General features: G+C 40.4%; 1 protein-coding gene across 1 annotated transcript in view; it reads left to right on the top strand.

The window, feature by feature from the left end:
- The window catches only part of LOC124286864 (hemicentin-1-like), a 134,825-nt gene that overhangs the window by 40,808 nt on the left and 79,147 nt on the right, over positions 1-14,870 (top strand). Inside the window, 11 exon segments of the mRNA XM_046723308.1 lie at positions 159-250; positions 875-1,141; positions 2,724-2,848; positions 3,856-4,000; positions 5,474-5,656; positions 6,365-6,460; positions 8,709-8,981; positions 9,470-9,754; positions 10,337-10,609; positions 11,322-11,600; positions 12,704-12,979. Coding sequence (XP_046579264.1) covers positions 159-250; positions 875-1,141; positions 2,724-2,848; positions 3,856-4,000; positions 5,474-5,656; positions 6,365-6,460; positions 8,709-8,981; positions 9,470-9,754; positions 10,337-10,609; positions 11,322-11,600; positions 12,704-12,979 — 2,294 coding nt within the window.

Raw genomic sequence — 14,870 nt, 5'->3', positions numbered from 1 at the left:
TGACCTTGTTTGCAGATCTTGACTCTGTCACTGGGATATAGCCGTTACGTAATAAAGTGTCTTGGAATTCCTTTCAGTTTCATTATGATTGGTCAGTCTTATCTCCCTATGATTCTGCAATGGTTATCTGTACATCGAATGTGTATTGTTGTGTACAGGAATGTTCAGAGGGAGGACGTGGGGCTCTATGTCTGTAAGGCCAGTAATGAAGGGGGATCCACCGAGGACAAGGTCTTCCTCAGGCTTCAAGGTGAGCTGTTATACATTGTGTATATTTACCACAAGTTGCATATATTGTGCTTATACCACAGTCAAGATGTTTTATGTTGTAAAAATACACCAGGTGAGATTTTTATGTGATATGTATACCACAGGCGAGATGTTTTATATTGTAAATATATCATGCGGGGTCAGTATGTTGATACTGTGTATATACCACAGGTGAAATGTTTTATATTGTGTATATACCAGAGGTGTGATGTTTTATATGTGTATATACCAGAGGAGAGATGTTACGTATCATGTTATTTCCAAATATAAAATGTACTTTTATAACACAAGTATATATTATTTGTGTTATATATCATATTAATTACACAGGGTAGATAATTTATGTATGCCACAGGTATAATGTTATTTCATGCCATCTGTATGTCACTGCTGAAATATGAGATAAATATTATCAGTTCCTTTACAGTATGTGTATGACAGGTATCATTTCTTAACATTAATATGTCATTAACTGTGAGATGAAGACAATTTGATGTTAGAAACTTAACTGTTAATATCATTACTTATCATTTTCTGTTTATTGTAAAAGTAATCTAGCTCTGGCTTTTTTTCATGTTTATTTAATATTGACCCAAATGTTTAGAACCCCCGATTGCCAGAACTATTCCCCGGTCTCAGAACTTCCTCATTGGTCGAACCATCAACGTTACTTGTGTTGCCGACGGATACCCTCCACCCAAATACAGCTGGATGAGAGGAGGGAAGTTCATAGTTCCTACGAAGCGAATCTATTTCAACGATGGTGTGCTGATAATAAAAAAGATCAGACGAACTGATGAAGGGGATTACGAATGCTTAGCCAAAAACCCAGCAGGAGAGGACATAGCTATTGCTCGAGTAAATTACATTGGTGAGTATTTCATTCTCTGATTTTCATTTGTTATAACCTCGTGTATCTGAGTGCCTAATTAATTTATTTGATTGCTTTCCAAATGAGGAAAGGTTGCTCATGCCCAGCTCTTATTTCATTGTGCAGAGTTATGTCCCTTCAGTACAAAACCTCGGATTAAGAGTTTAAGTCCCAGTTATGAAATACACAATGCCATTTTAGAAAGTGGTCAAATGTAACATATGTTATATTTGGGATTACACTTTCTTAGTAAAGTACAGATTCTAGTACTTTTTGGGTGGAGTCCCATCCGGGATTCGAACCCACACCCTCAGAGTCAGACAACTTTTGTGCTTGCATTATCTCCTTTATATTGGGTACTTTGAAACCTCCATCGTTTGAACTACATATAACCTGATTTCGCTTTAACTTATCGGGTTTATTTTTCTAAATGAATCTGAAACATTTAGTTTGAAAATCATTAATGACAGTTTCAGGCGGATTTGGAATTGAAGAAAAAATGTGATTGAGTTTTGGTAAAATAAGTGATTTTAACACAGTGTTTCTACCAAGGTGGGTGAGGTTTCTGGCAGACCATAAATTCATCAAGGTTTGGCATTTTAAAAGCTTTTCATCATAATTCATTTTGATCATATCATCTAGGTCTAAACTAAAATTAATACCCAACAGTGAGAAGGAATCTTGATCCCAATTTAGTTTCCACTTGGGGCATAATTTCATTCTGGAACATTTCTTTGATCCCAACCACAAAATCCTAGTTTTATCAACATTTACATTCAGTCCAGAAAAGCGTGCAAATTGTTCTGATGTTTGCATTACAGCATAAAGACAACGCTCAGTGCCATCAAGCATACACGTGGTATCATCAGCAAATTGTGCTAAGAGATATTCGATATTATCAGTCTTTATGCCCAGGATATTTCTGAGTTATTTCTGATCATATTACCCAGTGTATTACCCACATAATATGAACAGGTATGGGGAGAGAGGGTCTCCCTGTCGACAGCCCTTTAAAATTTTGAAGAAATCAGAGCCAAATCCATATACCAGTATGCAAGTTTCAATGTCATTATAAAAGGCTTTAACCCAATTTCGAATAGAACTTCCGAAGTTAAAGCATTCAAGTGTTTTATCTAAGGATTTCCAGTCTACAGTATCGAAAGCCTTTTCAAAATCTATGAGTAATAATAGTCCTGGTAGCTGATAACTCTCTGTATATTCTATTAGGTGATAGACAAGTCTTGTAATTTCACCTATATATCTTTCTGTCATAAATCCTTTTTGATCTTCGTTTATGATGCTGTCAAGTACAGTTAAGACAACATGTGTGTTATAACTGGAATACAGTTCAAAGTGGCGTTAAACACAACTCACTCACTCACTCACTCACTCACTCGGGTTTTGGTGTTACTTGAACATTCAGTTCACTAGCTTCTTTGACAAGCTTATCCCACATCATGAACTGGTTCTTGCAAATTATGTCCTTTCAGCATTGACTTCTGTTTTTGTAAAAGATTTTTCTTGCCTGACATGAAAATTGCCAACATGTGACAAGGCTGAATCAATTTTTTAACTAATGCAGAATCGCCACGTATTCGTCAGTATGAAAGGAGGATGCTGGTTGCTTCTGGTGACAGAGCTCGACTAACATGTGAGGCTGAGGGCATCCCAAGGCCAGAGATAACATGGTACAGGGGAGACCGGAAGGTAAAGGGCATTTTTCAGATATTCTTACTATTTTGGAATGTTCCAACATCCATAAATGTCTAATAAATGTGGACCGCCTCTGTGGTGTAGTGGTTAGAGCATCCGCCCAGAGAGCGGAAGGTCATGGGTTCGATCCCTGACCGTGTCATACCAAAAGACGTTAAAATATGGTACTTGTTGGTCCCTGCCTGGCGCTCGGCATTAATGGGTACAACAAGGTCTGGTCGGCTTGGAGTCAGTATGATGTGTCTGAGTGGGGTATTCATGCTTCACTGCGGCACGGTATATCAGTGGGCTAGCACTATAAAACCAGCTTCAGTCTGGGCTAGTACAAACAGCCGCGCATACACATACACACGCATGCACGTCGTCATATGAGCGAAATATTCTCCAGCGCGACGTTAAACCCAATTTCACCTCACCTCACCACTAATAACTGTGTCACTTAAGCTTACCTCCATGTTAAACCGACACACGACTATATAACTGAAATACGGTATAAACTTTAAGGATAATAACTTCTTTATTTGTGAGTGTGATATTTCAATACAGATTCTTGTACCGTTGTCAAGCAGGAATGCGACATGAAGTGACATGCTTTACAACAGTTAGGGAATCTGTATCGAAATGTCACGCTCATGAAATAAAGAAATTGTTATCCATCAAGTTTGTCTATATTGTACTTCCCAGCTTCTAAAATGACACGCAAAGAAGATAACAGAAATTCTTTTCAAGGCAGTGTTGAAGCTCACTCACTCACTCATTCACTCAAACATCAGTGGAACAGTTTATATTTAGTTGAATTTCACTTAAAAGTTAAGTATAAGCGTCCAGTTCCATAGTACAAGTGGTAGTAGCATTTTGTTGTAATTCTGGCTTAAATATATCATACTGACATTCTTTACTTTTTTACCATGTCAATCAGTACCCAGTATAAGTACTAGGACAGAGCATGAGAAGGTACAGTATTCTGACTGATATTACATGATGTAAATGAACTGTTTCAGCTTCAGTCAGCGTATAATGTGGACATCACCCGCAATGGCCGCCTCATCATCCGGAATGTGCAGGAAATGGATGCAGGAGACTACCGATGTGTTGTTACCAATGAAGCCGGCTCCGATAACGCTAAAGTGACACTGGAAGTCGGGTGTAAGTAAAGGACAGTCCATCATTCCCCAAACATATTAGACAAATGTTTAGTCTCTGAAACTAAATCTCATGATGTTGATCACTTGATTGTCTGGTCCAGACTCGATTATTTACAGACCGCCGCCATATAGCTGGAATATTGCTTAGTGCAGCGTAAAACTAAACTCACTCACTCACTCACTCACTGAAACTAAATATTTTACAAAAGCAAACAACTACACTAAAATTAAAAAAGGTGCTTCAGTGAAATGGGAGACATTGTTGAAAATCTAGACTTGCTTTATTTTAGACTATATCATTACAGTAAAGGCTGGGGTCAGTAGCCTAGTGGTTAAAGCATTCGCTCGTCACACCAGAGACCCGGGTTAGATCGCCCACATGGGTACAATATGCGAAGCCCATTTCTGGTGTCCTCCGTTGTGATATTGCTGGAATATTGTAAAGAGCGGCGTAAAACTAAACTCACTCACTCACTCACAGTAAGGGCTGGGTGGAAAAAGAAAGTTATCATTGAGGGACTGTGACTAGTACAGTACATATAAACCTTTAAAGAGAAATTATATCACAAATTTGACTCCCTTAAATAGTCTGGCACACGTTACCTGAACTTTGAACTACTGACAAATTTTGATTTCAACTTGAATCAGGTTACAAGGACCTGTAGAGAGTGCGAGTGGAGATGAGGAATTGTTTTGTCCGGCTCTGTGATTTGGCTGAATACTTGCCATTAACCTTGTTTGCCTAATACACACTCGATTATTTGCAGTTTTAATACAGCAGGAATATGACTAACAGCAGTTAGACAAGTTATTCCTCACTCTTTCATTCCAAGTGAGTTGTACCCGTGAAGATCCAGGTTAGAATTGATCTTCAGTAACCCATGCTTGTCGTAAGAGGCGACTCGGGTGGTCAGACTTGCTGACTTTGTTGACACATGTTAATGGTTCCCAAATGCATAGATCGATGCTCATGCTGTTGATCACTGGATTGTCTGGTCCAGACTTGATTATTTACAGACCACTACCATATAGCTGTAATATTGTTGAGTGCGACGTTAAACAACCAACTTATTACCACGAAAAACGTGATGTTCTCCACAGGACCACCCACCATTGATGCGGGGCTGTCATTTACAGACCGCCACCATATTGCTTGAATATTGCTGAGTGCGGCGTACTCACTCACTCCAAGCAACCCGTAAAGGTCCGGGTTAGAATGAGCCTTCAGTAACCCATGCTTGTCGTAAGAGGCAACTAACGGGATCGGGTGGTCAGGCTTGCTGACTTGGTTGACACATGTCATCCGTTCCCAATTGCGCAGATCGATGCTCATGCTGTTGATCACTGGATTGTCTGGTCCAGATTCGATTAATTACAGCGTTCCGCCATATAACTGGAATATTGCTGAGAGCGGCGTAAAACTAAACTCACTCGGCCACTCACTCCAAGCGATTTGGACTATTGTTTGTTTCAGCTCCTCCGGAGATAATCAGACCACCAGGCAATGTTGGGATTGAGATTGAGAGGAACGGCACTCTTGAGTGTGAGGCAACAGGGATGCCGCCACCAAAGATCATATGGCGACGTGGTGATGGCAAGCCTCTCGACATCAGTGGCAGATTCCAACAGTTGCCTTCTGGTGGACTGCATGTTTCAAGTGAGCAGATTTAGTAAACTAATTTCAGTTTTACTGACTAGGTTTACAGAACTGTTATATTAACTGAGTTTAAGAACTGTTATGTTAACGTTTTTAATTTTTACATGCCCAAATATGAAATGAATTAATGTAAGTATCCTTCCCATCAAAAGTTTAGACTCATTTAAAACACTCACTATATGTTATGTATATATATATATGGTTACATCAAAGATTGATTTCTCCACTAACTTGGGGAAACCAACTGCAAACTTCATGTAGATGAATTGCATGAAGATCATGCATCAAATTTCTGAAAAATGTGCAAATGTCGTGCATGTGAACAGCTGTGTTTTGGTGTAAAGTTTTGTTAAGAATTTGCCAATTTTCACTGATTTGTATCATTTACTGAACTCATGGCAATAATCTTTCCAACGTTACGAATTTGTTGTACAATAGATCAGTTCATGTGTAAACGGTACATTTTAACAGTATGGAATATTATGCAAAATTTACTTTTTACAGTTGCCTGTTACACAAGTGAGTCTAAACTTTTGATGGGAAGTATCTTTCCATGGAAACACTGGTGCTTTTTTGAGTAAAAAGGATTTTTGGAACTTTCTTATTAGATGATCAGTGTTACACACTCTCATATTTTTCTGCTGGTGTTATTAGAATAGGCACTTATTCCTTGAGATATATTTAGTGATGTATGTTGAATGTTTTCAGACATCGGGCTCGGGGACGAGGGTATCTACACTTGCCTGGCTCAGAATGCCTTTGGTGTTAACGATGCATCTGCCTTTGTCAGTGTCACAGGAATAGGTGAGCTAGCTAAATGTCATGAAACTTGGTAAAGATTTGGATGTGGAATTGGTCTCCATTACCTTATGCTTGAGTCCATCAGATATTTAGAACAGAAACACCTGTGAAGATCTGAGTTAGAATCTGTATCCCAATTGCATAGATTGATGCTCATGCTGTTTATCACTGGATTATCTGGTCCAGATGTGATTATTTACAGATCACCGCAATATAGCTGGAAAACAACAAACAAAACCAAAACCAGATCAGAAAGGATTCCCGGTATCTCAGGCGTATTTTCCTTGGGAGTCCGGAGCAGAAAAGTTCACTCTTATCTCTTAATTGACTAAATTACCTTTTATTGTTTCAGTGCGGCCACTCATCACCTGCATGTACCCTACCTTTTATTGTTTCAGTACGGCCTCTCATCGCCTGCACGTACCCTACCTTTTATTGTTTCAGTGCGGCCACTCATCGCCTACACATATCCTACCTTTCATTGTTTCAGAGTGGCCACTCATCGCCTACACATACCCTACCTTTCATTGTTTCAGTGTGGCCACTCATCGCCTACACATATCCTACCTTTCATTGTTTCAGTGTGGCCACTCATCGCCTACACATACCCTACCTTTCATTGTTTCAGTGCGGCCACTCATCGCCTACACATATCCTACCTTTCATTGTTTCAGTGCGGCCACTCATTGCCTACACATATCCTACCTTTTATTGTTTCAGAGTGGCCACTCATCGCCTACACATACATTACCTACCTTTCCTTTCATTTTTAATGCGGCCACTCATTTGCCTACCGTGGCGGCTCCTACCTTTCATTGTTTTTCAGGTGTGGCCACTCATCGCCTACACATACCCTACCTTTTATTGTTTCAGTGTGGCCACTCATCGCCTACACATATCCTACCTTTCATTGTTTCAGTGTGGCCACTCATCACCTACACATACCCTACCTTTAATTGTTTCAGTGTGGCCACTCATCGCCTACACCCCTACCTTTCATTGTTTCAGTGTGGCCACTCATCGCCTACACATATCCTACCTTTCATTGTTTCAGTGTGGCCACTCATCGCCTACACATATCCTACCTTTCATTGTTTCAGTGTGGCCACTCATCGCCTACACATATCTTACCTTTCATTGTTTCAGTGTAGCCACTCATCATGCTGCACATACCCTTTCATTGTTTCAGTGCGGCCACTCATCGCCTACACATACCCTACCTTTTATTGTTTCAGTGCGGACCACTCATCGCCTACACGTATCCTATCTTTCATTGTTTCAGTGTGGCCACTCATCGCCTACACGTATCCTACCTTTCATTGTTTTAATGCGGCCACTCATTGCCTACACGTATCCTACCTTTTATTGTTTCAGGTCGGCCACTCATTGCCTACACATATCCTACCTTTTATTGTTTCAGAGTGGCCGCTCATCACCTACACATATCCTACCTTTCATTGTTTCAGTGTGGCCACTCATCCCTACACATACCCTACCTTTCATTGTTTCAGTGTGGCCACTCATCGCCTCTACCTTTCATTGTTTCAGTGTGGCCACTCATCACCTACACATACCCTACCTTTCATTGTTTCAGTGTGGCCACTCATCGCCTACACATATCATACCTTTCATTCTTTCAGTGTGGCCACTCATCGCTTACACATACCCTACCTTTCATCGTTTCAGTGCGGCCACTCATCGCCTACACGTATCCTACCTTTTATTGTTTCAGTGCGGCCACTCATCGCCTACACATATCTTACCTTTCATTGTTTCAGTGTAGCCACTCATCGCCTGCACGTACCCTACCTTTTATTGTTTCAGTGCGGCCACTCATCGCCTACACATACCCTACCTTTTATTGTTTCAGTGCGGACACTCATCGCCTACACGTATCCTATCTTTCATTGTTTCAGTGTGGCCACTCATCGCCTACACGTATCCTATCTTTTATTGTTTCAGTGCGGCCACTCATCGCCTGCATGTATCCAATCCTTTATTGTTTCAGTGCGGCCACACGATGTTTCCACTCATCGCCTACACGTATCCTACCTTTTATTGTTTCAGTGTGGCCACTCATCGCTTACACATATCCTACCTTTCATTGTTTCAGTGTGGCCACTCATCGCTTACACGGATCCTACCTTTCATTGTTTCAGTGTGGCCACTCATCGCCTACAAGTATCCTACCATTTATTGTTTCAGTGCGGCCACTCATCGCCTACACGTATCCTACCTTTTACTGTTTCAGTGCGGCCACTCATCGCCTACACCTACCCCATTGTAAAGGTCCAACTGGGAGAGAAAGCAGAACTGGAGTGTGTCGTACTGCTCGGTAAACCCACACCCAAAATCAACTGGATGAAAAATGGGCGCGTGTTGTCCCCTGGTGGCAGGATAAAAAAGACAGGTCCAGGGAAGATCGTGATCTCCAACATCACTCACGACGATGATGGGGAGTACGTCTGTCATGCCAGCAACATCGGTGGCAATGCCACATACTCCATCAATGTGGATGTGTTAGGTATTTAACCTCCTCCTGAGATTTCCTCCTCAACCTTAGTGTGTCTGTGGTCTTACGTCATTGTGCTTTTCCTTGAAACATGATTGAATACTTCCATCTTGCTTCAAGAGAACATTGGTCACATTTTAATGTTTTAATTTAATGCAAGTAAATTCCTTGAATCAATGATATTTGACACTGTTACAGACCAGGAAAAGGGTTAAACAACAAAATAGATCATATACTCATGGAAACAAATAAGGGAACACATAAAAGTACAAAAGTTCCTTTATTCTTTTCCAGGTTTCTTCACAATTCAGGAAGTAAATAAAGGAACACTTGTTCTTTCATGTGTTCCCTTATTTGTTTCCATGAGTATATAATTATTCATTTTAATTTCTGAAATATTAAGGTAGAATAAACAAGCAATATTTTGTCCATAAACATTTTACATTTATCAACAAATGCAGGAAGTGTTTTGGTTAGTTTCAATACTTTGTTGCTTTCAGTTCCTCCTAGGCTAATCCAAGATGACCTTGAGGGCAATCGGAACTTCAGCGTTAACCAAGGTAAAGGGATAGTGTTGCCGTGTCGAGCTGTGGGCGACCCTCGACCCACGTTTCAGTGGTACAAGGACGGCTCCCCCATTTCCCTCAGCGATATCCACTACTTTGTGCGCAACGATGGCAGCCTGGAGATATTCAGCGCCGACCCTGGTGACACTGGCTCCTACAAATGTGTTGCTTCCAACATAGCTGGCGGCACTGAGAAGGTCATGACCCTTGATGTCAGGAGTAAGTTACCTGTGCAAGAAAACTGATTTTCACAAACAGGAAAAATCATATTTCTTCCATATAGATGCATACAAACACATATATTAAAAAATGTAATATAAATTGCACATTTCCAAGAGATCCCAATCTGACCTATCCATTTCCAGATCTTTCCAAGAAGACCAATCTTACTATCTTGCCCAGAGCAAGGAATTAGCATGTGTCAGGATACATTTACTCTAAAAGAAATGCATATTTGTCCACGTATGTTATTATAAGAGTATTATTATCCTGAAAGTCTTTTCAAAGTTCATTTTCACATTTCAAAAGAATATAGGAACAATGGTTAAAGCTCATCACGCTGAAGGGTGCAATGTGTGAAGCCCATTTCTGGTGTCACTGGCCGTGATATTGCTGGAAGTGGTGTAAGACCCAAACTCACTCACTCAAAGAGCATACCAGCATTTTGTATTTTCTTCATTAATTTGAGGTATGGAAAGGATTAAAAGTTGTTTTGAAGCATGTTTTAAGTGTTTTCATACCATCACATGGCTTCCCTGTCAAAGGATGTAGATATATAAACTGTTCTGTATCATTGTTTAGTTGCTCCCACTATTGACGGCGCCCTTGATGAGACATATGAAATCTTGGAACACGAGAGTATACTACTTCCCTGTAATCCCACGGGAAAACCAAACCCCAAAACATTCTGGAGACGGAACTTTACTCCATTCCGTCCACGGTCATCGAGGATCCACATCAGGGAACGAGGCCTGTTCATCAAGAAAGCCAGACTCCAAGACAAGGCCATCTATGAATGTGTTGCCTCAAATGTTGCCGGCAACACGACTAAAGTCATCACACTGATTGTCTTCAGTAAGTAATGGGGGCGGTGGGGTAGCCTAGTGGTTAAAGCGTTCTCTCGTCGATTTCCCACATGGGTACAATTTGTGAACCCCATTTGTGGTGTCCCCCGCCGTGATATTGATGGAATATTGCTTAAAATGGCGTAAAACTATACTCAGTCAGTCAGTAAGTAATGGCATAACTCAACATAGTAGTTTGTCAATGAAAGCCATTGCTAACACAGATGATATCTGATTGAAGTAGTGCTGGTTATCGCTCACAATATGCGGATTGATAATCAGATCTCAGTAAATTAATAATATTGCCGATGTGACGTTAAATACTAACTCACTCACTCACTCAGTAAATTAATAAACCCCACCACAACACTCAAGTGCAAGTATGTTATTTACATTGTAGATTTATGAGTCGGGGGAAACTGCATCTGTTGTATATGTCTTGATAGACCCGTGAAGATCCGGGTTAGAACTGATCTTCAGTAACCCATCCTTGTCGTAAGAGGCGACTAACGGGATCGGGTGATCAGGCTCGCTGACTCGTTCACACACGTCATTGTATCCCAATTGCGTGGACCGAAGCTCATGCTGTTGATCACTGGATTGTCTCGTCCAGACTTGATTATTTACAGACCGCTGCCATATTGCTGTAATAGTGCTGAGTGCGACTTTAAACAACCAACCTTATACCACTAACTATAAAAAGGTGATGTTGTTCTTCACAGGACCACCCACCATTAACGCGGGTCCGTCGTACATCACAGTGATGGAGGGGGAGCCAGTTCTGCTGGAGTGTGAGACGGATGGAGACCCAACCCCCATTGTCACCTGGAAGAAGAACAACACCATCATGGACGTCACCGATGCAGACAGCGGCGTTTACATGATCGGAGCAGGGTCGCCTACGCTTGACTCTGTTCGCCTGACAGATGCAGCGATGTACACATGTAATGCCAAGAACCCAGCGGGGGAGGCGTACCAGGACTTCAGGCTGGTCGTTCATGGTATGTCATCCCTTACCTAGCTAATATACTGGACAAATAAGTTAGGGATATTGGTATTTTTATTATTGATATTTTATCAGTGTGTCAATGACTTGAGTCAGATTCCTTACATTGGTACAGCATGTGAAGCCAGCTTCTTGTGTCCATCACTGTAATATTGCTGGGATATTGCTTAAAGTGTCATAAAAACAAACTCACTCGCTTAAACAAATTATCATTTTGAATTATTTTTTTTAAAGTCACTAATAACCACATCTAGAGTAAACCTGAGCACCAATTTCTGGAGTATAGTTTCTCAGAGATAAACAACATTTGTTAAATGGCATAAAACTTCATAAAATCTTACTCACTTATGAAATTGCAAATTCAATTATTCTGATGGTTTGCTCTACAAATCTCTTTTTTATCGATCTGTAATGATTTCACACCTTGGTGGCTCAAAACTGTTCTGTATGGATGTAATTGTTTTATTTTCTTTACATTTAGAACTGGTGTACTTCTTTGATGAGGGGGGCGGTGGGGTAGCCTAGTGGTTAAAGCGTTCGCTCGTCACGCCAAAGGCCCAGGTTCGATTCCCCACATGGGTACAATTTGTGAAGCCCATTTCTGGTGTCCCCCGCCGTGATATTGCTGGAATATTGCTAAAAACGGCGTAAAACCATACTCAGTCAGTCAGTCTTTGATGAGGATATTTTGCTGAGATTTTCAGTTTGGAATTGATTTCAATCATTTTGGCATTTACCAACTCTTCATTACAATGATTGGGTGACAGCAATGAATTGTGCATCTTTAATCATGGTCTCAACTACTGGATTCTCTAAATCCAGACGCCATCATGTATGGGCTTGCCTAGACTAACAACTAGTCTCTGAAATGAACATATTTTACTGAAAAAAGTTCATAGTAAAAAAAAAATATATAATGAAAAGGAGCCCTGAGACGTTCTTCATTTTCAGAAGCTGAGGAAATCTAGACTTGCCACATTTTCTAGACTTGTGTGGGCTTTCTTGGATATATTTGCTTCAGGGTCTGTACGAGAGACTAGGGCTTGCCATGATATAGATGTTATAAAGATGATATAAAACATTCATTCATTTTTCCAGCACCCCCACAAATAGCAGAAAATCTCCCGACCTACACCGAGGTCATTGAAAACAATCCAGTTATGCTCCGATGCCCAGCGACAGGTACCCCAACTCCAAAGATCACGTGGCTGAAGGATGGTGTACAGGTGTCAAGCACTGACCTTGGTGTCACTCTGCGAGCTGATGGCAACCTGGAGCTGGACAACGCCCTGGCAACAGACTCAGGGATGTACATGTGTATTGTGGAAAATGTGGCGGGCAATGACAGTCATGCAGTTAATCTCAAGATACTCGGTAAGTAATGTCATGCTGTTAATCTCAAGATATTTGGTAAGTAATGTCATGCTGTTAATCTCAAGATACTCAGTAAGTAATGTCATGCTGTTAATCTCAAGATATTCGGTAAGTAATGTCAGGCTGTTAATCTCAAGATACTCGGTAAGTAATGTCATGCTGTTAATCTCAAGATACTCGGTAAGTAATGTCATGCTGTTAATCTCAAGATACTAATATCAGTAAGTAATGTCATGCTGTTAATCTCAAGATACTTTCGGTAAGTAATGTCATGCTGTTAATCTCAAGATACTCAGTAAGTAATGTCATGCTGTTAATCTCAAGATACTCGGTAAGTAATGTCATGCTGTTAATCTCAAGATACTCGGTAAGTAATGTCATGCTGTTAATCTCAAGATACTCGGTAAGTAATGTCATGCTGTTAATCTCAAGATACTCGGTAAGTAATGTCATGCTGTTAATCTCAAGATACTCGGTAAGTAATGTCATGCTGTTAATCTCAAGATACTCGGTAAGTAATGTCATGCTGGTAATCTCAAGATACTCGGTAAGTAATGTCATGCTGGTAATCTCAAGATACTCGGTAAGTAATGTCATGCTGGTAATCTCAAGATACTTGGTAAGTAATGTCATGCTGTTAATCTCAAGATACTCGGTAAGTAATGTCATGCTGTTAATCTCAAGATACTCGGTAAGTAATGTCATGCTGTTAATCTCAAGATACTCGGTAAGTAATGTCATGCTGTTAATCTCAAGATACTCGGTAAGTAATGTCATGCTGTTAATCTCAAGATACTCGGTAAGTAATGTCATGCTGTTAATCTCAAGATAATGTCGTAACGTTATGATGCTGTAAGTAATGTAATGTCATGCTGTTAATCTCAAGATACTCGGTAAGTAATGTCATGCTGTTAATCTCAAGATACTCGGTAAGTAATGTCATGCTGTTAATCTCAAGATACTCGGTGAAGTAATGTCATGCTGTTAATCTCAAGATACTCGGTAAGTAATGTCATGCTGTTAATCTCAAGATACTCGGTAAGTAATGTCATGCTGTTAATCTCAAGATACTCGGTAAGTAATGTCATGCTGTTAATCTCAAGATACTCGGTAAGTAATGTCATGCTGTTAATCTCAAGATACTCGCTGTTAATCTCAAGATAGTAATAATGTCATGCTGTTAATCTCAAGATACTCGGTAAGTAATGTCATGCTGTTAATCTCAAGATGTTAATCTCAAGATACTCGGTAAGTAATGTCATGCTGGTAATCTCAAGATACTCGGTAAGTAATGTCATGCTGGTAATCTCAAGATACTCAGTAAGTAATTATTAACTACATACAGTTTAGTAAATATGTATTTTTTTGTTTTTTTACGACATTTGCATTCAATAGCATTTGTTTGGTGGATCAAGTTTAGTCAGGATCCAAAATTTCTTAAAATAAAGGGGGTGGTGGGGTAGCCTAGTGGTAAAAGAGTTCGCTCGTCATGCCGAAGACCTGTGTTCGGTTCCCCACATGGGCACACTGTGTGAAACCCATTTCCTGTGTCCCCCGCCATGATATTGCTGGAATACTGCTAAAAGCGGCGTAAAACTAAACTCACTCACTCACTCTTAAACTAAAGCTGTGTGCTTCTGCACATTCCTTATTGAGGTAGCGGTGTAGCCAAATAAAGCTTACTCATCATGGCAAAAGACCCAGGTTCAATGCCCTACCTGGTACATTGTGTGAAGAAAAAGTCAAGAAAAGACATTTGAAACAAAACTGCAAAAACTTAAAGGACCTCCCTTGATAATGAAATCGCAAGCACCGAGTCAAGAATTTTGGTGTAAGTGTACGTTCGCAGTGAGTGACGTGGAAGAATGAGATGTTGTCAGTGTTGTTCTAG

The sequence above is a fragment of the Haliotis rubra genome, unplaced genomic scaffold (genome assembly GCF_003918875.1).
Source record: "Haliotis rubra isolate DU_JTF1 unplaced genomic scaffold, ASM391887v1 Scf394, whole genome shotgun sequence".
Taxonomy (NCBI): Eukaryota; Metazoa; Mollusca; class Gastropoda; order Lepetellida; family Haliotidae; genus Haliotis; species Haliotis rubra.
Note: the sequence above shows the minus strand (reverse complement) of the source record. Positions and strands in the feature narration are given on the sequence as shown.